At 34.7% G+C, this 22,103-nt stretch overlaps 1 protein-coding gene across 1 annotated transcript in view; it reads right to left on the bottom strand.

The window, feature by feature from the left end:
• Nucleotides 1-10,046: 10,046 nt before the first annotated feature.
• Nucleotides 10,047-22,103, bottom strand: part of LOC131157364 (3-isopropylmalate dehydrogenase 2, chloroplastic-like) — a 47,568-nt gene continuing 35,511 nt past the window's right edge. Inside the window, exon 11 of the mRNA XM_058111447.1 lies at nt 10,047-10,519. Coding sequence (XP_057967430.1) covers nt 10,445-10,519 — 75 coding nt within the window. The 3' untranslated portion in view covers nt 10,047-10,444. The remainder of the gene's footprint in view (nt 10,520-22,103) is intronic.

Genomic DNA, 22,103 nt, shown 5'->3' with positions numbered 1-22,103 from the left:
ATTTTTGGTGTGCAAATATTTTTTATGAGCTATAATATTTTGAAACAACTTTTGTGCCTATTTCATTGAAGAAAATATTTTTGAGTTGATTTGAATATTTGATTGACATCTTCAAAACCCTGATTTATTATTGAGATTTGAATATCTTGTTTCAAAGAAATAGCTTTTTATACACTCTTGAGCTTACTTGTGATCATACTTTGTTGAGTGTTTGCTTGTACAAAATTACATCACTGAGCTTACATTACCTATACTGTTGATGTGTGGTTGATTGATTACATTTGGTACATATCTGTTTGATTAAAAAGCATAATCACTGTACCCTGTTGTGTTGTGAAAATACTATTGTATTCCAGGCGTGGCCTGAGGGGTAGTGATCTAGCCCGGTAAGGATTGTATGTAAAAGTTTAGTCAGCCCTATGCAAATTGACCTGCTTGTTTAGGTGTCGCTCCACCCATTAAGTGAGCTTATAGTGGTAATCCTTGTGCTTGTTAGCCAAGGTGGGGACATAGGCAGTATTGGCCGAACCCCGATAACATTTCTTGTGCGTACTTTTAATTCTACATTTTAAATTCCAGCACATGAATATTTGTGTTTTACTATTGTGAATGATTGGGTTTATAATTGCATAGATAGACCCTAGGTTGAGTAATAATGTTTCTAGATAACCTAAACTCAGGAAAATTTTTTAATACCTAATTCACCCCCCTCTTGGGAAAACGCCAAAGTCAGCACCTTACTCACTCACACGTATACTTTGATACATATCTTGTTGTGAGTAGATACATTGTTCTGAACAAATCTCACTTGACCATTAATTCTCTATCATATGTGAGTACATTGTTTTCTGTGCTGAATTGTAGTACATATCTGCTTGTGTAAAAGCATTTGAATTGTACGCAAAAATTATTATTATCTGTTGTATTCCAAGCGTTCCTTGAACAAGTGTTGATCTAGTTCGTAAGGATTAGGTTGTAAAGGTTGAGGTTAGCCCTGTGTTAATTTGATTTGGTTGTATTAGGTGCCGCTCCACCCATTAAGCGAGCCGTAGTGGAATCCTTGTGCTTTTGAGCCAAGGCGGGGACGTAGGCAGTATTGGCCGAACCCCAATAACATATTTTGTGTTGGCTCTCTGTTTAATTTGTGCACTTTCAATTCTGTACATGTATGCTAGTACTCAAGCTGCTGCGAATGTTTTAATTGCTTTAAATATTTGCATACATACTTGCTTAGGGAATTGAGTCCTTTTTAAAAAGACCCTAGGTTGTGTAATACTGTTGTTGGATTAGTTGAACCTAGGGAAGAATTTTTTTAAATCTCCAATTCACCCCCCTCTTGGGATTGCACCAAAGTCAACACCTATACTGAGGAGGCAGAGAATTTAGAATAAATTGAAGAAGGAAGCTTTCATCAACACTCATTCCAAAAGTTTTAAGTCTAGTAGCTAGATTAGTCATATTAAGGACATGTTTGTTCATTCCTAAACTACCATCAAACTTCATTGTAGTAAGTGAAACCTAAGGTGCAGTCCCAAAAGGGGGGGGGGTGAATTGGGTTATTTAAAAAATTCTTTAGAGTCTTTTTAAGAGTTCTTGATTTTTTACAATCTTTTAAAAACTTCTTAAAATTCTTGTTGATTAGGCAGTCTACACAAACACTTATTTGAACTATTCAATCCGCAACCATGACAACAAATTTAATAATAATTCAAGTCAAACAAACACCATACAAATAATTAATATTAGTTTTGCAATATTCAACAACCTTGTTTATGAATGTGCAAGTCCTGTACTTGGCTTTTGAACTGAAGATTAAAATAACATCCAAACACCTTTTCAAGATCATAATTTAAATAAACCTTTAGCTAATAGGTTTTAGGTTGTTAATCAATCAACGTACTCCCTTATGGTTTCCGAAAAAAAATTGATTAACCAACATACTCCCTTTCGGTTTCTGCAAGCCTAAGAACAAATTAGGCTTTGGTTTATTTAATTTCTAATATGCACTGTTTTTATAATTGAAAGAATTATAACATTCATGCAGTTTATACTTTTGCTAAAATTTAAAAAGAGTAAGGGAAAGAGAGTGACACCGATGTTTTTACGAGGTTCGACTTACCCTAGCCTACGTCCTCGCCTTAGATCAACCACCTAAGGATTTCACTATACCTTGTTCCTTCTGGGTGGAATAAAAATCTTTACAATAACCAACCTCTTTTTCAAGAAGAGAAACCTCTCCAAGCAACAACCTATACTTGATCCAACAATACCTTGAATCGTCAAAGATCAAGTAGAAAGGAATGGATATCTACGTATAGAAACACTCTCAAATACAAAGCAAGTTGTACAAGTTAAATCTCAAATCGTACTTCAAAACCAAAACTAAATAGAAAATATGAAGCTCAAGGTTTAGAAGTCACCAAAGTTTCTTTCTTATTGATATAAGAATTTTAGATGTAACTTAGAGTTAGAACCCTTTTTTAATCCAGCAATTTCGTAGAGTTTTCCCCCAGCAAAGGTGTGATCAAGAATGAGCTTTAGGAGAGTTTTAGCATAGAAATCATGTATTGCTTGAATATATTCTTCATTTAGCAAGTAAGGTATTTATAGACCTTTTTAAGGAAAAGTTTCCTCATTTAACATGAAGCATTTATGTAATTTTTCAAAAAGTATTAAATTATAGAATTAATTTTGAAAATCTTCCATTTAGGTAAATTTTTCAAAAAATATTCAATTATAGAATTAATTTTGATAATCTTCCCGCAAGTTTTAAATTCAAAAATTTTCCATGAAGTCAATTAGCTCACTCACTTGACTTGGTCAATTTTTGTACTTGTCAGTCGGTTGGGCAGTCTTCTCTTTTCAAATATTTTCTATTTCTGATTTCTTTAAAATCTAGTTTACTTGAAAAACTTAATTATAATTTTTCAAAAATATTTTTACGAGTTTTTTTTTTTTAAGTGTTGGTCTCTAAATTTTTGTATCTTAAGGAGTTTCACATATCTAAATAGTAATTACTTGAAGTACTTACAAATATCCTTTTAAGCATGATCTCCTTAATCACTAAGTCTTACAGCCTCTTAAGGTTTACTTTTGACTTCAAGATCTGCTTGACCTTTAATTTCTTCATTTATCGTTCACTGCTTCAATATATTGAGAAGCTTTCACTTGATTGACATTGTTCTCCAGCTTACTTTCATGGTTAATTGTGAGTGTCTTTAGACTTTGTCCTAAAATAACATCACTCAACAACACATGTTAAACCATCCTTCATTTTGTTATTATCAAAACAAGATTGAAAAACTCAGTTAGGCCAACAGTGAGTTCAGTCATTAATCTCCTTACAAGGGACTTGTCTATTGAACGGAACCGATCTTCCACAACCTAAAGGTGTTACTTTACATTTTCTAGTTGAGGAAGTATTGATTTAATATTGTTTGCTATACACGTCCACATGAACATAATACTTAATCTGTTCGACCTTCCCCATGACCTATACAAAGGTTACTACTCCGAGTTGCTTATTTTAGTAATAGCAGCCGGTTTATGTATTTGCAGAGTTAAGTCCAGATCCAGAATACCAAGGTGAAACTGAATATATTCATTCCAGTTAGAGAAATTTGTTCCATTAAAGATCGGAATAGAAAAAGCTAGCGAATGTAATGAAACAGAAATAGACACTGCAATAAAATGATCATAAAATGCTCTTTAGTAAAAAAAAAAAAAAACTTTCATTGGTAATATTGCGTTTAATTTTTGGATCAACTTATGCAATATACTAACATTTACTTTTAATGGTGATTTTCATTCACCCAGACATAATTGATAATCTTTTAAAGTTCGATTGGTTTGTCACCTTTAGGCATCCATCCCAATCTCACTACCATTCTTTCAATTATCTTGACTAATTCAATGATTACTTGAAAGTTGGTGCACCTTTGGGTCAACCATAATAATCAAATAAACATTCTATAATAATTTTTGCAAAATCAAATTTTCAATTCAATGTGTATAACTTTTCTTAGTAAGATCACTTTGGTGACAACATGCTAACTGAAATTAGGAATAGCTTCCCAAAAGGGGGGGGGGGTGAATTGGCTTTTAAAAATATCTTTTAATTCCTTTTTAAAATTCGTAAACTTATTTTATTTCTTTTAACCAAATCGTGACTTGTTTGTTTAATTTTTTAAGCACTCAAGAACTTAGTTTCTTTATTTAATCCTTAACCATACAAACATCAAATCATTCAACCAAACCAATCAACTATAATTAGAAAGCAAATAACCAAGCCAATACACAGCACTTATGTAATATAAAAACTCAAAATGGTTGTTTATTGATATTAGCCAAATTTGAACCAAGCCCTGTAGTGAATACAAATTTATGCTTGTTGATGTAAAGCCCTGTATAGATGAATTCAAACACTCTTTCCAAATATTTAGAACTCAAATAAACTCTTGGTAAATTTATCTTTAGGATGTTAACCAACTAACGTACTCCCGTATGGTTTTCGCAAGATATGGTGTAACCAACGTACTCCCTTTCGGTTTCCGCAACCCAAATCAAAATTGGACTTTAAGTTTACTTGATTTCCAAATATACGTAGTATGTAGAATTTAGATATTTAAAACATCCACGCAATTGTATATGAACTGAAAATAAAGAATAAGGAAAGAGAGAGTGAGACAGGGATTTTTACGAGATTCGGCTTCAACACAGCCTACGTCGTCGCCTTTGGAAAAAAGACCAAAGGATTCAATAAACCTGTTCCGTTGATGGGTAGAACAAACCTTTACAACACTCCTTGATCAAGGCTAGAGCCCACCTTCTCCAAACGATATCCCCTCGTCCGATCACTCCTTACATAGGCTAGAGCCCGTCTCTCTAAGCAACATCCCCTTACTTAGCCAACAATCCAAACAACCCTTGGAATTGTCAATCTACAAGATACAAATCAAATATTTGTGTACAAGAACTTGCTCACACAAAGAGCTGATTAGTACAACAATTTAGAAACTAATATACTTTAAAGTAAATAACAATATGGAATTTAACTTGAAGCTCAATGAAGTATATCACCGATTAATTCTTTCAATGATTGAAAGATTGAGAATTTGTAGCACAATATTGGTGGAAGAAGGTCAACAAAAACTCAGTTGAATTCGTGCACAATATGTGAGCTTGAGAGCAAGAGAGAGACTTGAGAGTTTGAGAGCAATTTGAGAGAGATGTTGAATTTTTGCTGAATTTTAATTCTTAGTATATGATTCAATAATCTTTTAGGCTTATTTATAGGCTTTAAAAGGTAAGTTACTTGGTCCCCAAGTGTTTTGAAATATCATCCAAGTTTCCATAAATTTTGAGCCACAAACAATCCCATTTAAAAATTTGACCTTTATGAGAAAAATCAAAACAGTCGCGTGGTAGTCGCCTACCCCAATCCACCAGTCGCCTGCCATGTTATTTTTAAAGGAATAGCAGGAGCAGTAGCCTGGTAGTCGCCTGCCAGAACTAAGCCAGTTGCCTGGCATAGCCACCTAGGCGCTTAGCATGTCCAGGCAGTCGCCTGGCATGCACACATGTTGCTGTCAGCTTCAACCACCATTCTGTTTTTTGGTCATAAATTTTTTATGTATAACTCCAAATTTGATGATCTTGGTGCCAAATGAAAGATAAGAGAAAATACTACAACCTTCATGTTGAACACTTTTTAAAATAAAGAGTTTTTTATAGAGAAAAATACACCTCAATACAGATGTAGAAAAATTAACAGCATTTTGAAAATCCTCTTTTTGGTGCTTTTCATTCCAAAAATGATTCTAACCTTTTTGAAATAGTTTTTGACCTTATAAAAATATTTTCCAAGTATGTTCAAAGGTATCTAGGTCGAAGACATTAACCTAAGAGCTTCTTGTATCCATATTGGAATTATTTGAAGTACTTACATGAAATTTCCTAGACTCTTTCAAATTTTCAATCATTGAATTCCTTAAGGTTTTTATGCTTGCTTCATCTTTCTTTGAGTTTTCATCAAGTTCTCTTTAATCCTCATGCTCTCATGATCTTCAAGCTTTATCTTTAAATCCATTTTTGAATCCATGCTTCAAGCTTGATATAAATCATCCTTCTTTGAAATATAAACTTTCATGAATTCTTTAACCTTACATTCATCATTGAGTCCTGAAAATACATCACTTAAAACAAAGCATGTTAAGTTATACTTGTTTGTTAGCATCAAAATAAGATGTTAAGCCTTGTAAGACCAACACTAACCATAAAATGAACATTGATTGATACCTTACTTCGCAAAAGTTGTCCAAGTTCACAGCAGATAACCAATTCCCCACTATAAGAATTTTACTTGCTTACTTTTTTATGTAAAATTTGCTAGCTCATGCATGCATAAACATAAATGTTCTCCGGATACAAATGAGTCCATAACAAACCATCATTATCTATTTACTATTATAAAACATGTGAGTGTTCCATTCTTAAACAAGTAATTAAAACAGTTTGCATGCATTTCATTTAATAGCCCACTTTAGTATCACTGTGTAGGGGAAAATCGTCAACGGTTTCAGGCTGCTTCGGACAAACCGTCGATGATTTTTCTGAAGCTCAGAAAAATCTACTCTCGGTATTTCAATTCGTCGACAGTTTTAGGAAAACCGTTGACGATTTTGTTCGGCCAGTAAGTTCACAGTTCAAAATTATAATATTTCAAACTAACAAAAACCCAATAAATCCATTAAATATCACATAAATTTTCAGGAATCATATATCATATGAATTTTCTTTTCGATTCTAGAAAAATATCATGATCACAAACTTTCATACGAAACAATAACGAGATCGTAAGGGGTTAACAGAAACGATCTTTATCATAAAAGGAAGATCACGATAATTTCAACGTTGGCTTTGATACCACATGTAAGAAATTTTATATGCTAGCTGTTATTTGCTAAACACGAGATCTTTTATTATCATGATCTTTACATATGCATATTAATTTTGATGCGGAAAATAAAATAAACCATGATATATAAACATATCGGGATCGTTCATGATGTATGTTAACCAAGAAGGTCACTTCAAGAATAATTTCTCTCACTTCACCCCGATCTCCTTTCTATACTTTACTAGATTTATGGGAGTAGGGCTGATGAACATAGAGCAAAGGTGAGAGTGGACAATACCTATATCTCTCCTTGTTCACTCCATTAACATGCAGGAAAAACGAACACTCACTTTTTTTTCTTTTTCTTTTTTCCCAGCTACTCCCCATAACAGTAGCTGTATATAGGAAACTCTTCAACTTCCTAGCTATTAATCTCACACATGACATGCATTTTTAAAACAAGTAATTAATCCACCCCTTATCACAGATGATACACACCCTTCATGTGGGACCCATGTCATTCATGTGGGACGTACACTTTGGGATATATCCAACATATCATTGTCTTTTGCCCAGTATTTTTTTTTTGGTTGAAAGACACATGTGCCAAGCTATTTCAATAGAAGTCCTTCCATTTTGTGAATTAAAGGAATAAACATGGAAATTACGAAAAAGATAAAAAAAAAAAATTCAAAAATGGTTCGAAAGAAAGAAATTTAAGAACTAAAGCCGTAAAAATTCACAAAGATTTCATGTGAAAAATTATTATTATGTACACTTACACACATTATTTTTATTGATATCTTGCTCATAAAACATTCTTTCTTAGGTATATCATTTATTTATTTTTAAGAAATATTTGTAAAATATAATTAATGAAAATTATGTTTGAAATAAAAAAAAAGGTTAAGAAAATAAAAAGATTCTTTTCATTTGTAAATGAACTCTAAACTAAATTTCTTCACAAAGGAATTCATATGCATAGGGCACTATAAGTGAAAATATGGATTCAAATCAATGCTCATGTTCGAAACATGATTTTCGGAAAAGATTATTTATTATTTATTTATCTCTATCTGCTTGAAAGCTCATCAATTATGATTAGGTTTAAAATAAGAAAACCTTTTTTTTATTTTTTTCAGTTAAGATTTTTCAATTTCTAACTTGCAAATTCCAAAAAAAAAAAAAAACTAGATTCATAAATAAATTTAATAAATTTTTATTTAAGAATATATATTTTAATAATTTTTATTAATTCATTCCCATCATATATTTCATATATTTTTTTGTGTAGTATAAGTGTTTTATGTATTGAGGCTTGTAGTTGATTTTAAGATTTGGAAATTCCATAGATTTTAATTATATTTTTCACAAGTATTTTTTTTTTTTTTGTAGGTTTATGCATCTAAGAAAAAGATAATAACAAAAAATAAATTTTAACATCAAGAGAATCTAGTGACAATTGAAAATTCCTTTAACATAATTACACGATCTTGCTTAGTAGGCAACACAAAATTAGAGTATTAAACATAACTTTGCAAAATATATAACTTTGAAATTAAACAGATAATCACTTTACTCAATAATTATTAAATTATTGTATTCTAGCCTAACAAGAATTAAAATATAAATAAGTACATTTTTATAAAAGAGTAGGGAAAATTAAAATAATAATAATAAAATTCATGTTCATGTACTACCACAATTTGCACACTACGTAATAATAATAATTTGCACTATCTAAATTAGTCATTCATATTTCTTTTTAATGTCACCAAATTAGGATCAAATGTGACTGTAATAGTAACTAAGTAGTTCAAGCTTTAAAATTTTTTAAAGTAAAATTTTGAAACTAGAAAAATTAAGTAAAATAATTATAATAAATATTATTTTTGTTATAGTATTTTATTTAATGTATATTGTTTGTCATGTTATCATTTTGATCATATTTTTACAATATTATTTGATTTAAAGATGAAAATTAGTATTTTCTAGTTTTTACATTTTATTTTTGGTTTTTGATTTTCATTTTTTGGTTTTTGTTTTTCTAATTTTTGTGTCATGGGTTGCTACTTCTGAAAATAAAATAAAATAAAACAACCAAAGTTTTAAGAAAAAAAAAAAAAAGAATATATGAAAACAAAGGAACCATTTGGCATTCTTGTCAAAAATTAGAACAAAAACCAAAAATGAAAATCAAAAATCAAAAATAAAAAGTTAGAAACTAGCAATTTGTTTAGTTAACATTTATAAAATTAATACAAATTAAAACTTAATTAAAAAAATACTAATTTTCCATCTTAAATCAAATATTATTATAAAAATATGGTTAAAATAATAATATTACAAACAATACACATTAAATAAAATACTATAACAAAAATAAAATTTATTATAATTATTTTATTTAATTTTTCTACTTCCAAAATTTTACTTTACAATAAAAATTTTATTGAGCACGACAATTGAAAAATAGTAAAAGTATTTTACAATTAATTTTATTATTATTATTATTTTAATTATATTTAAATTCATATCAAAATTTAGTTTTAATTTTAATTTTGAAGTGTATAAAATGAATAGTTTACTCTAAAAAAAACTATTTTTGAATATTAAAATTAAATAAATGAAAATCATAAAATCTGATTTTTAATTTTTTGACAAATAATTGAAAACAAAAAACTAACATAAACAAACACATTTTTATAATCTATTTCTTCACCATAGAAAAATATAAACAAAAAATAGAAAACAACAACAATCCCAGATAAAAAAGGTTACTAACCATTGTTTAGAAGGAACCATAAATACAATTAACTAAAAAACTTAAAATTCTGAAATTAGTATTTTGAGATAAGAAATAAATAATGTTTCAAAAAGGAAAAAAAAAAACTGGAAAAGAAAAAAAAATTGATTTTCAAGATTCCAAGATAGATTTTGATGATCATATGGATACTGGTATATGATTAAATTTACATGTCAAGAATGAAACGAAAAGGAAAATAAATGAATTAATTCACCTATTTTTATTATTAGGAAAAAAAATAAACATCCTACAACAGAATAAAATGCTTATCCTGTTAAAATATGGTGAGGGGAGAGGAGGTTGCCCATAACGTTGGGATGCCCACAGAAGCCCACTACCATATTCACCCAGAAACATCATCTTTCATTCATCCCCAATGGAATTGTTTTCATATCACAACGGCCCTTGCAGCACAAACTTTATGATGAAAATTCAAAACATTAGTGAGGGATACAGCACTTTCGAGTACCAAATCGAAGGGCAATAAATTCCCCAAACAATTCAAGGGAGCCTCAAAATTGAAAGGAACTCTTCAAAACCTTGCAAAAATTATACTAGATAGATAAAATCATATGAATCTTCCAGCTGAGCACCAGTGCAACCCCGTTCTGGACATCCTCTTGAAATGCTTATGGATCTCCCAGCTGACCACCCGTGTATTGTCATTCTGGACATCCTCTTGTAATACACAAAATATTAGAATTGAGTTTGACCCGCTACAATGGGGTACTGGTTTAAATTCATACAGCAGCCGGAATCTGAGAATCAACTGATTTCAGGACTTCTTCGCCCATTTCCTTGCATCCCACCAATTTCTGACAAAACAAGTATCTGGCATTAGTGATCAACCAGAGAAACCGCTTGACATCCACAAAAAAACATCTTAACCACAAACATGATTGACATCTGTTCAACAGTAAACGATAATATTAACAGCAACTACAACCACTGTAGAAAAGCACGATTTTGTGCATTAAAACTGACGTCATAGAAATTTGAAAGAAAACAATAATTAAAATAATAGAGAAGAAGAATAGGAAGATTCAAACCATAGAAAAGAAGAAACAAAAATTTCTAAAGGTCCAAAAGGAGGGGAAAGAAAGAACATGCAAAGGACGAGCTTTCCTTTATTCTGCCATTCCTGGCCTCATAAATATAGTGGCACTGTAATGAATCTGGGCAGACAATCAAAGACTTCTTTTATGCAGTGGTTCTCATCTATTTTTTATTCAATAGAGAAAAGTCAAATAAACAAGCTATCCTATACAAGGACCATTGTTACCATGAGATAAATAAATTTGAATAATTTAGGGAAAGAAGAATAAAATTGAATTAATAATCTCAAGCGCCTTCTACAAAATCCTTTGCAATGTGTCCTTGGGCAGCAGATTTCCAAGACCAAAATAAACCACCTTTGCCTTGATCTGCCTAAATGTGATGGGGTCGCACCCGTGTGACAACAAGACTACAAGTCCTCTCCAGTTATCCTCATTCTCATCTATAAAAACACACCAATGTCCAATTCGGTAGCCAAGTCTTACAGCATGACATCCTTTGTTCCAATTGAGATTGTCACTTAGGAACCACGACTCAAACAACAGGGGTGTTGAGATCATGTTCCACAAGCAGAGAGGATAACTCTCATCCCCACAGCACCATCCTAGCGTAAGAGCACCTATCACTACCACTGACTAGCCAGAGCTGAAACACCATACATTGCTCTAGCCAATACAAAGGATCAATGTCCCTTGATGGTCCAATTCAGTACGAGACGACAGTCATAACACTGCCCAAGTGTATACCCAAGGGCTAACAAGAGTTCAACTCTGAGTAACGCGCAACTTCATTCTCCAGATTGTCCATGGGCCTCCCTAATCCCACATGAAAGCCCAAGACACTCCTCAAGAAAGTCAAGAGCCCACCCTTGAGCGCTCCTTAGGGTGCCCAAGATGACACTAGGGGAGGTAGACAAGCTCACCTAGTGACCATTGTTTTGAAAACCAGACCAGTTGCTGACCTGGAAAGGCCACCAAGTTGGTCGGACTGGTGATCGAACCAGTGGCATCAACATGATGTCATAATATATATAGACACACACACACAAACACATCTATATATAAATTCATAATTATAAATAATGAAAAATAGAAAATATTTAAGAATTGTCATCTATGCTCAACATTTATCTCTCAAATTCAAGTAAGATAATACTAACTCATCCTCAAAATACCTAAGAATTATGTTTGTTGACAGTTTTTTTTTTATTTTTTTTAAAAATTTTTAGAATTTTGATTTACAAAAATATCCTTCAAGTAAATGAGTTTTACCATTTTGAAATAAATTTTGTTTTAAAATTAAAATAAATGAACTAGGTTGACTCAGCAATGAACCCGAGTTGCACTGGTTTAGACCAGTTTGCACCGGGTCAGCCAATTCTCCACCAGGTCACTCCATTTCCAGTTTTCAGCCGACACTCGAACCAAACATGTGCCCGGTTCTGCCAAACTAGGTTAGACCAGCCGGTGCGGTCCGGTTTTCAGAAGTGACCCCCCAAGGTAAAGTCTTTCCATCACATTTTCGTTCACGTATGAGTAACCACCCATGGGTCTAATGATCATTCATCCCAAGAAGGGCTATGATAATTGTCAAGATCCACTACCACGTCATAGTGACATTTAGAACTAGAGTTCCTCCAATAACCCATCTAACATGAACATCGTAACCATCCAAGGTTGCCCAACTAGCCATTTGGCATGTGTCTACGAGAATGTAGCATTGTGACAAAATGCATTAGGCGAGCATTCTAGATCAAATATGATATGAAGAACAAGAAGAAAAATTAAACTGTCAAATCATTAGCACTGCAGCTCTGGGTATTGCATCTATACATGGCTGTAGGCAGCCTAAAGGAAGCAGTCCGACAGTCAAGAACCTAGGCTCATATGTGGCATCAAGTCAAAAGGGTGATTGCTCCCCCTAGTAGGCCAAATAGCGAAGGAAAATGAAACTTGAAATTCTCAACATCTAGAGGTTCTTACATCAATAAATACTTCTTCCTTTTCTAATACTCTTTTACCAATCAATCTCGATTATTCCCCAACCTCAACCCCTAAAAAAGGCATTAAAATATCCAGCAAAAGCACAAAGTTTAGAAATATTAGACTCTTAAGATCAAAGTCAATAATTCATCACCAATCTGATAGGTAAAAAATTTGAAATCTTACAACCCTAATTTTTCCTCTTTCTTTGTTCTTTCATCTATATGCGCAACAAAATAAAATGTAATTCTGGAATAATTTGAATGGTTAAAGGAGAAAACAGTGAACCTAGGGTCAGAGAAGGGGAAGGAGAGGAGAGAAGAGAAGAGGGGTTGTTGGCCAAACCAAGGAGACGTATCTCTCCTGTCCAGGTTATACCTGAGTTATAAAATTAATAATAAAAAGAGGGGGACAAAAATACCTTCATATGCACCAACTAAATACTAAAAAATAGTCTACTTAGCACTCCTAAAGTTCCAGATGCATAAATATAACCTAATCCTAGCTTGTTACAACAATTATTAAACAAGGCAGGTTTAAGTAAGGCCTTCCCAGAAACATCTTTTGAATTGCTAAGCAGATATCACAAATGGAAGGGGTCAACTTCAATATGCTTTGCCCTCTTATGCAACACTGGATTCCAAGCAATATTAATGGCAGCTCAATTATCATAGAACATATCTATCATCTTTGTTATCAAGAACCCATGTCTAACATAAAAGACTTCAACCACACCAGCTCTTTGACAATAAGTGCAATAGTTTGGCTTCAATACTTGATCTCACTACAACCTTTTGTTTCTTACTATGCAAGGTAACAAGATCACCACCAACGAAAAAAGAGCTAGCTTAATCTGAATCAAGACTATCACCACCAACAAAAAAAAAAAAAAAACGCTAGCTTAATCTACATCAAGACTATCCCACAAAATTCCCTCCTCGAGCTCTTAAGAATCTAAGATATCAAAGAATCCTACAAATACAAAAATTGTCCTAGTGAGTTCGCCATAAACTGATTAACCCCACAACAAAGGATATGTCGGGTCTAGTGATAGTCAACTTCAACTTGCCAACCATGTACCATGTTTGTCTTCAAAATCTGGTCCAACATCACAATGTAGCTTCACGTTCGAATCTAGGGGAGCATCAAATGGTTTAGCTCCCAAAATACTCATTTAGAAAATCCAATTTGTTGAGGCAGTTTCAACCCTGGTGTCGAAGCCCTTCATTTGAAATTTTTCTTGGAGCCAATGATTGACGCCTGCAATCTTTCTAAGGCCATTTTTACTAGCGATGATGATATCATTGGCATAAACAACTAGAAATACCCCACTTGTCTCCTTTTATAGTACAAACAAAGAATGATAAGATAGCACAATATATAGCCAAAGGCAAATACCACCACACTAAATTTGTCAAACCAGGCTTGAGGAGATGAGCAAGACCATAAATGACCTTATGCAGAAGGAAGATCCACCAAAGTCAAATGTCCCTCGAATGGTCAAGGCATCCATTTCTACATCCATAGCATGCTGCTCCCCATGATTAGAAATAGCTTCAACATGTGAAGAAGGGATAGAAACTATAGGAAATAGACATAACAAAAGAATGCATAATAACAACAAGGTGAAGAACTGAAACATAACTAGAAATTGGTTAAGAAACTAAGGACTATGAGCACAAGTTTGGGCAAATCCAAGTCTCTAGAACTAAATGTCGAGATGGCAGAGGGTGGATGAAGTGGCAAGAAATCTGTAGGTGTTTGCACTGGTTTCAACGCTCATAGACTTTCAACTGTTTCTCTATCTAGTAGCTGATGGATTGGAAAGAAGAGAGGAAGTGTTGTCTAGAAGAATAAGAGTAGAAACATAAGGATCAATAGATGAAGTACACTCAATATAGGTTCAAGAGAAAGAGTAGGAACAAGAAAATCAATAAATGAAACAACAACAACAAACCAAGCCTTGAGTTCCACTAGGTGGGGTTGGCTACATGAATCTTTTTCTGCCAATTTATGCAATCATGAACAATTTCTTTTGACAAATTCAAGGCTATTAAATCCTTACACACTATCTCATTCCAAGTTATTTTAGGTCTATTCCTACCCCTTCTACGAGTGAGGGGATCACAACATCCGCTTTCCGAGTTCTCGATTACTCAACAAAGATAAAATATAACAGCACATGGAGATTTGTCCTAACCAATATATGGAACATGAGCAAAGCATATTCACCCAAACACACGATGCATAATAAATAAGATGAGAAAGTAGTCTATTTATTTAATTAATAAGATGCCTTCAAGTGTCTTAGTGGAGCAATTCCCTCGTCCATTTGCGTTGTATGCATGATGTCCTAACCAATATTTGGAACATGAGATAATAAGAAATTACGCTGTATAAAGCAAATGTCTATGTTTCCTTCCGGCTACATCATTTTGTTGAAGGTAACATTTATCCAAGCAAAATAGATTGAAGGTGATTTTGAATAAATTCAAGTACATTATCAAATAAAAAAAATTTTATTTCTCAGAAGAATTAATTGAGTACATTAATAAATTCAATCCTATATTTTTAAAAAATAGACAAGAATAGTCATCCATAAAGGACACAAAATATTGATGGCCACTTAGATTCCTAACTCTACATAAACCCCTAACATATGAATGACTAAGAGAAAACAATGATTAACAAAGAGATTCAATTTTAGATGGAAAAAGAAGACCTAGTGTGCTTCTAGAAATGTCTTGAACACTTAAAACAAATAGATATGAAAATGGGAAAGACTTGTTGCAACTTTTGAAGAGATGGATGACCCAAACGAGCATGCCAATGATCTAGAGAAACACCATCAAAAGAAATAGAAGACATCTGACAAACCAAAAAAAAAAAGATACAACACCACTCTTATAACAATACAATCCATCCTTCTCAAGTTGTCCACCAATCCTCTTATTCATTTGGAGGTCATGAATAACCCAATGAAAAGGTTAGAAAGCAAAGAAGAAATAATCATATTTAAGTAATTGACTATTTGATGAGAAAGGAAAATTAGGCATGTAATAAAAATGAAAACAAATTTAGGCACATATAACGCAAATGAAAATAGGAATGGAATGAAAGAATACAGACACATCTAGAAGCAAGGGTTATTGAACCATCAACAAGTGTAACCTTGGGCGTAAAATACTAGATTTTAAGGGAGAGGACAAAGAAGCAAGAAGACTAGTTGTACTTGAATGGACCTTTATACCGCTAGATGTACAAGTCTATGTTTGCTGGTGTTTAACCATGTGGACAATATTGTTATACTCTTCTTGAGGCAAACAAGATGATGTACACAACTCCCCATTTGAGTGGCCAAGTGTGCTTGAATGGGCCACAATAGTGCTAGATATACAGGACCATGTTTAGTGGTGTTGAACCATGCGTACAACATTGTTATACTCCTCCCAAGGCAAAATAGATGATGTGCTCAATTCCCTAATTAAATGGCCAAGTGTGGTAGAAATATCATTAGCTAACCACCCTCAACAAGAGACTAATTGGCCCAAGTCGGTTTTTTCACAGAGACCCTATCGACAATCAATAATGTGGTTTACCTTGCTACGGTGCATGCATGTACAGATATTGTGACAACAAAAGCCTCATCTTGATACACCACCTCTACCACAACCTCCCTTCAAACTTTGGCCACATCTTACCATAGTTCAAGGCACTTCCAAATGGGGTTGAACTTTCTTTGGAAGAAGCTTGAAAAGAGAAATGAGATCCATCTTTGGTAATCCAATGCTTCTGGAATATGCTTGTCATGAACTTATGAACAAGAATTTAACTATGGAGGTTGAAGCTCATGAGTTAGCCCACGCAAGAGCTTGGAAATCAGGAGGAGTTCTCCTTTGTTACCTCTTAATCATCTCAAGATCAAAATTGATTGCTTGGTAGTTATTGAGTTCATCCCACATAGAATACTAACTACTGGACCTACTTGCTAGATCAAATTTGAAAATTTTCTCATACAAGTCAAAAGCACATGTTTGATTCTTATCTTGCGAGAGGCTTTCTCATCCCATACGGCTTTGGTGGTCACATGAAACATCACATTTGCAGCAATTCATGGTTCCATGCTATTCCTAACCAGACAAGTAGCATGTCATTCTCCTTCATCCAATCTTTCTTAATCCTTGGTATCTAGAGACGGTGGAGAATGCAACAGATTCTTAAACTTCCCTTTTGCATTAACATACACAATCACTGCTTGAGAACATGCACGTAATTGAGGAGCCAGCCTTGATGGCTGCGATCTGCACATTAACATTATCAGTAGACTCTCTGTTGAGGTCATCAGGACAATCCTCTACACACCAAAAAACCAACAGACCAGCACCAATCAAATAAGACAGCAGAGGACCTGCAGCAGCACAAACTAGCTGCCTGGGACATACAACAGGCAGAAGGGATATACTGCAGAATTATCAAGAGGTAGTTACAACCACTGTATAATAGCTACAGCATTCTGGAAGGAGTAGAAGCATGAATTAGAGCACATGAGCCTTTCAAAAGTCATCCTATAGGGCACAACAGGGATAAATCATTAATAGCATCCATGATCACAGAGCAGGAAAAGGTCACATGCATGAATAGAGGCAACTAAAGCAGTAAACAATATTTTTGCAATAGGGAGAAGTGTCACATTCCCACATCGGATCTGTACTAGGGAAGTCTTGGGCTTATAAGGATGTTTTGGACTCCAACTATGTGAGGTTCCTTTTATAGAACAAATCCGTGAGGCTAGTGAGCCAAAGCGGACAATACCTCACTGGAGTTGGACCTAAAACTGTTACATTTGGTATCAAAGCCACCCTATGGGTATTATCATGTGGGTGGATCTTACACATAGGTGTAAGTCACTTTGTGAAGGCATCAAAGATCGGACGGGAGGGCACGTCATGGCCCCACATTGGATGTGTACTAAGGAGATCTTGGGCTTATAAGGATGGTTTGGACTCCAACTATATAAGGTATCTTTTATAAGACAAATCCGTAAGGCCAATGGGCCAAAGTGGACAATACATCAACAGAGTTGGACCCAAGACCGTTACAAGCAAGCATGACTAGAGGCCTATAGGACTGCACAAGATCAACCAAGGGCAACCAACCAACAACCTATTGAAAACAGCAACTGCAGTTTGTGGAGAACACAACATGACCTTTACCACATAACTGAACCATTCAAGATCACTACGTCCAATCAAGGATGCTCATAGTAAAACCAAGAGGAATAGGAAGCCCTAAATTCAAACCAAAAGAAGAATCAGATTTAAGCATCGACTAGGACGAAACTTAAAGCAAGAAAGAAAGGATCCAAAGCAATTGAAATCAATTAGAGGATAGGAAGGGATTAGCTCTGATACCGCGTTTAATTTTGAAATAATGTGAATGATTAATGGAGAAAGGCTGTTTAACCACTCATTTGACAAGATGATATTCAAATTCCTCCTTTTTCCAGCTTACTTTGTCTCAAACCTTTCAACTATGGGAACCCAAACTCCTTTGTCTTTGAATTTGGCTCCAAGAATGAGATCAAGATAGGTAATGGGAAGGGTCATCTATTTGCAACCCAAAGCCTAGCAAGGAGAGGCCCTTGGAACCCAAATTCACATTCAAACCTAAGATTGCCTTAAACCCAAGGAGAATGCACCTAAAGTTAAGGATTTGCTGAGGATCCTCATCATGAAAAATGATAGTGGCTACCTCAAAAGATTATAGGAAACTTCCATAACACTATCATTCTTCCCTATATCGAGACCTTTGAGAAGGCCTCCTTTGGTGGCTTAATTTAACAAGAGTTTCAAAATTTCCATTACCAAGATAAGCAGAAAAAGGAAGAGGGTATCAACTTGCCTCAATCCTCTCGAAGAACGGAAAAATTATAAAGGGCAGCTACGGATGAGCATTGAAAGAGTTGAGGTAGTAATGCATTGCTCAATCCATCTACATCACAACTCCCAAAAACCCATCCTTCTAAGAATATGAAGTAGAAGTAGAAGTTCCAATTTAACATGATCAAAAGCCTTCTCCATACAAAGCTTACAGACCACCCTCCTTTTTCTATCCTTGCAATACGCATCCAAAACCTAATTAGCAATAAGAAATGCATCCATGATTTGTCTACCTACTACAAGGGCATCCCAATGCCATCCAATAACTTCTGGAATAGATTTTTTAAGCCTCATACCTAGGATTTTGGACAGAACCTTGTAGATATTTCCCACAATGCTGATGGGGAGAAAATCCAAAATGTTGCAATCCCTAGCCTGGGTAGTCAAGGTAACAAATGTGGAATAATGCAACTCACAAATCAATTTGTTCTGAAAAAGTCCTCATATTAAGAATGTCTTGCTTAAGACCTAATTTGCTTCGTAGAAATCTAGAAAAGAACCATCAGGGCTAGGCACTTTATACCATTACTATCCTTGAGAACATTGTGAATTTCCTCTTCACCAAGAGGTCTTTCAAGCCCCAAAAAATGTGGTAGGGTTAAGGAGCTTAAAGTGACGCCATCAACAGCTGGTCTTCAATTAAGTGAAAAGGTCCTTGCAGAAATCCAAAATGCCATTTTAATATCCTTTTCTTCAGCCAAAGTATCCCCCTAAATTTTGATTCTTGGCAATACATTGAATCTTTAGTAAGCATGGAAGAAACTACTGTTTTAGTCCCCTCAAGCTATAGAGCCCTCAATTTTCATCTCCACTTGGCCAATTCCAAGTCAATGACCTCAGCAAGTTCATACCTGAGCAAATATCTTATAGCCTTATGAAATTGAGGCCATGACCAAGTTCCACCTCATCAATGCTATTACAGATCATAATATTTTTCAAGTGAATATTCCAAAATGTATTTCTCTCCTACCACTTCAATTTATCCTTCAGCCCCTCCAATTCCTAGGCAAAAACATAGCTTGCTTACCCCTTGAAATGAAGAGTACACCACCAATTGCCAACTTGATCAATGAATCATTTATGCTGAAGCCACATGTTTTCAAATAGAAAAGGAATTGCCCCACTTAACTCCTCTCATATCAAGGAGGAGAGGGAAGTCATTTGAGATGGGCCGAGGGAGAAGGTTCTGAGTAACAATTTGGAATGTTATTTCTAATCTGTAGAGACTAAGAACCTATCAATCCTAAAAATAAAAATAAAAAAATATAGAGATTCCCTGGAGTTGGACCAAGTGAAAGAGCTACCTATCAATCTATGAGTGGAAGATCGCATACACATTAGGAACTCTCTCATGCAAGCATTCTCTAAGGTTCCCTTGCTTCTTTCATGAGGATATAAAACCATATTGATGTCTCCTCTAATGGCCCAAGGAGCATCCCACTAGCTTTAACTTTCAGCCCAAAGAGCTCATTCCAGAAGAGCTATCTAGAGGGTCTTTTTACCTGGACCATAGACACTAGTGAAGATCTAGTTGATGTTATCCTTTAGGCTCTAAACAAGCAAGAAAACCAAGAAGAAATATAAAGAGTTGTCCATCATTTTCACCACTTCATGCTTATATAGAACAAGAATAACCCCTGCCAGCAGCTCCAAGGAAAATCCACTTGCAAGACTTATGCCCCCATAAATTGTTGACCATAAAATAATGCACATATCTAGCTTTAGTTTCTTGCAAGCAAAGAACATCTCCTCTCCACTCTACGACAAGATTTGATAAAGCCCTTTCAATCTATGTCATTGAGTCCCCACCCATTCAACAATAGATCAGCTTCCTAAATAGGTCACCAAAAGACGCCGGCTGATGCCAACCTCCACCAAGTCAAAGATCTCACCAACCTTATCATAATTCGCCAAAAACTTCAAAAATCTGAGTTTCTTAATAGTATCCATCTTTTTACTGCTGCCAAGGGGTTTTTTTATGGCAAGTTTCTCTTCCTTTGTTCTCTCTCTCTCTTTTTTTTTTCTCTTTTTTCTTTTTTTAATTTCTTCAAAAATACTCAAGACTCTTATCATTGAAAGCCTTCAAACTTCAAAGGACACTCCAATGGTTTCACTAACCAATTTCATTTTCTAGAGAACCAATCAGAAACTTGCTCCTTGAAACAAGAATTACCTGTCTAGCCGTTTAAGCACCTCAATTTAAGGGGAGGAGGGACTGAGCATGACTTTGTCGCATGTGCTAACGCCAAGCAATCTTCTTCTTCCCGAGACTCTGCTCAAAATTCAGGTTATCTTCTTCCCTAAGGCTTATCAGTCTATGACAGAGGTTTTGATATTGGAGGAGGCTCTAGTCCAACACAGGCAAGGCCCTCAAAGCTTACCGGTAGCTTAATGGCACTAATGGGCCTTCATGAAGAGATTAGAAGCCAGTGGGATGCTCCTTGGATCATTGGGGGAGATTTCAATATGGTTGTTTATCTTCATGAAAGAAGCAAGGTTAACTCAAAGAACACTTGGACAAGAGAGTTTCTAGACTTCATCAATGAAAATGTCATGATCGATATTCCACTCATAGGTAGCACTTTCACTTGGTCTGGAATCTCTTCCTTTTTTTAGGATTGATAGGTTATTAGTTTTTGTAGATTGGGAAATGCGCTTCCCTAAAGTTACTTAGAGTATCCTACCTAGGCCCATCTCCAGACCACTTTCCTATACTCCTTGACATGGGAGGAGTTACGTTTGGGCCAACTCCTTTTCGATTTGAAAACATGTGGCTCAAGCATGATGCTTTTGGGGATCAAGTTAAATAGTGGTGGTCTATGCTCCACTTCAAGGGGAAACCAGCTTTGTGTTTGCCTTGAAATTGAAGGAATTAAGAGAAAATTGAAGTTGTGGAACAAAAGTACTTATGAAAATATTCACATGAGAAAGACCATGATCCGTAATGGCATCAAAGAGCTGGATGACAAGGAACTCGGTCAAGGACTCAACGGGAAAAAGAAGGCCTCAAAGACTTTTACTCAAAAAAGAATTGGATGAGGTTATTAATCATCACTTGGAGGCAGAAATCTAGAGCCTTATGGCTCAAGGAAGGGGATCGAAACACTAGTTTCTTCCACCAAACAGATGGCAATTCAACTTTTATATATATATATTTTGGAGGAGAAGGAAAACTCAGGGGGTGGGGGTGGGAGGTGGGACTGTATAAAAATGGCATTTGCAGTTTCTAGGACCTTTATACTGAATCCAAGGCCTGGAGAGCAGCAGTGGATGGAATCAACTTCATATCTCTTAACCCTTCCACTGTGGTGTGGCTTGCCAGGCCCTTCAATAAGAGGAAATTTACCAAGCCCTTGAGGATTGTAATGGGGATAAAGCACTGGGCCCCGATGGTTTCCATTTAGCCTTCTATCCAGCAAATT

The sequence above is a fragment of the Malania oleifera genome, chromosome 6 (genome assembly GCF_029873635.1).
Source record: "Malania oleifera isolate guangnan ecotype guangnan chromosome 6, ASM2987363v1, whole genome shotgun sequence".
NCBI lineage: Eukaryota > Viridiplantae > Streptophyta > Magnoliopsida > Santalales > Ximeniaceae > Malania > Malania oleifera.
The sequence above is the reverse complement of the archived record's forward strand: the minus strand, read 5'-3'. Positions and strand labels throughout refer to the sequence as shown.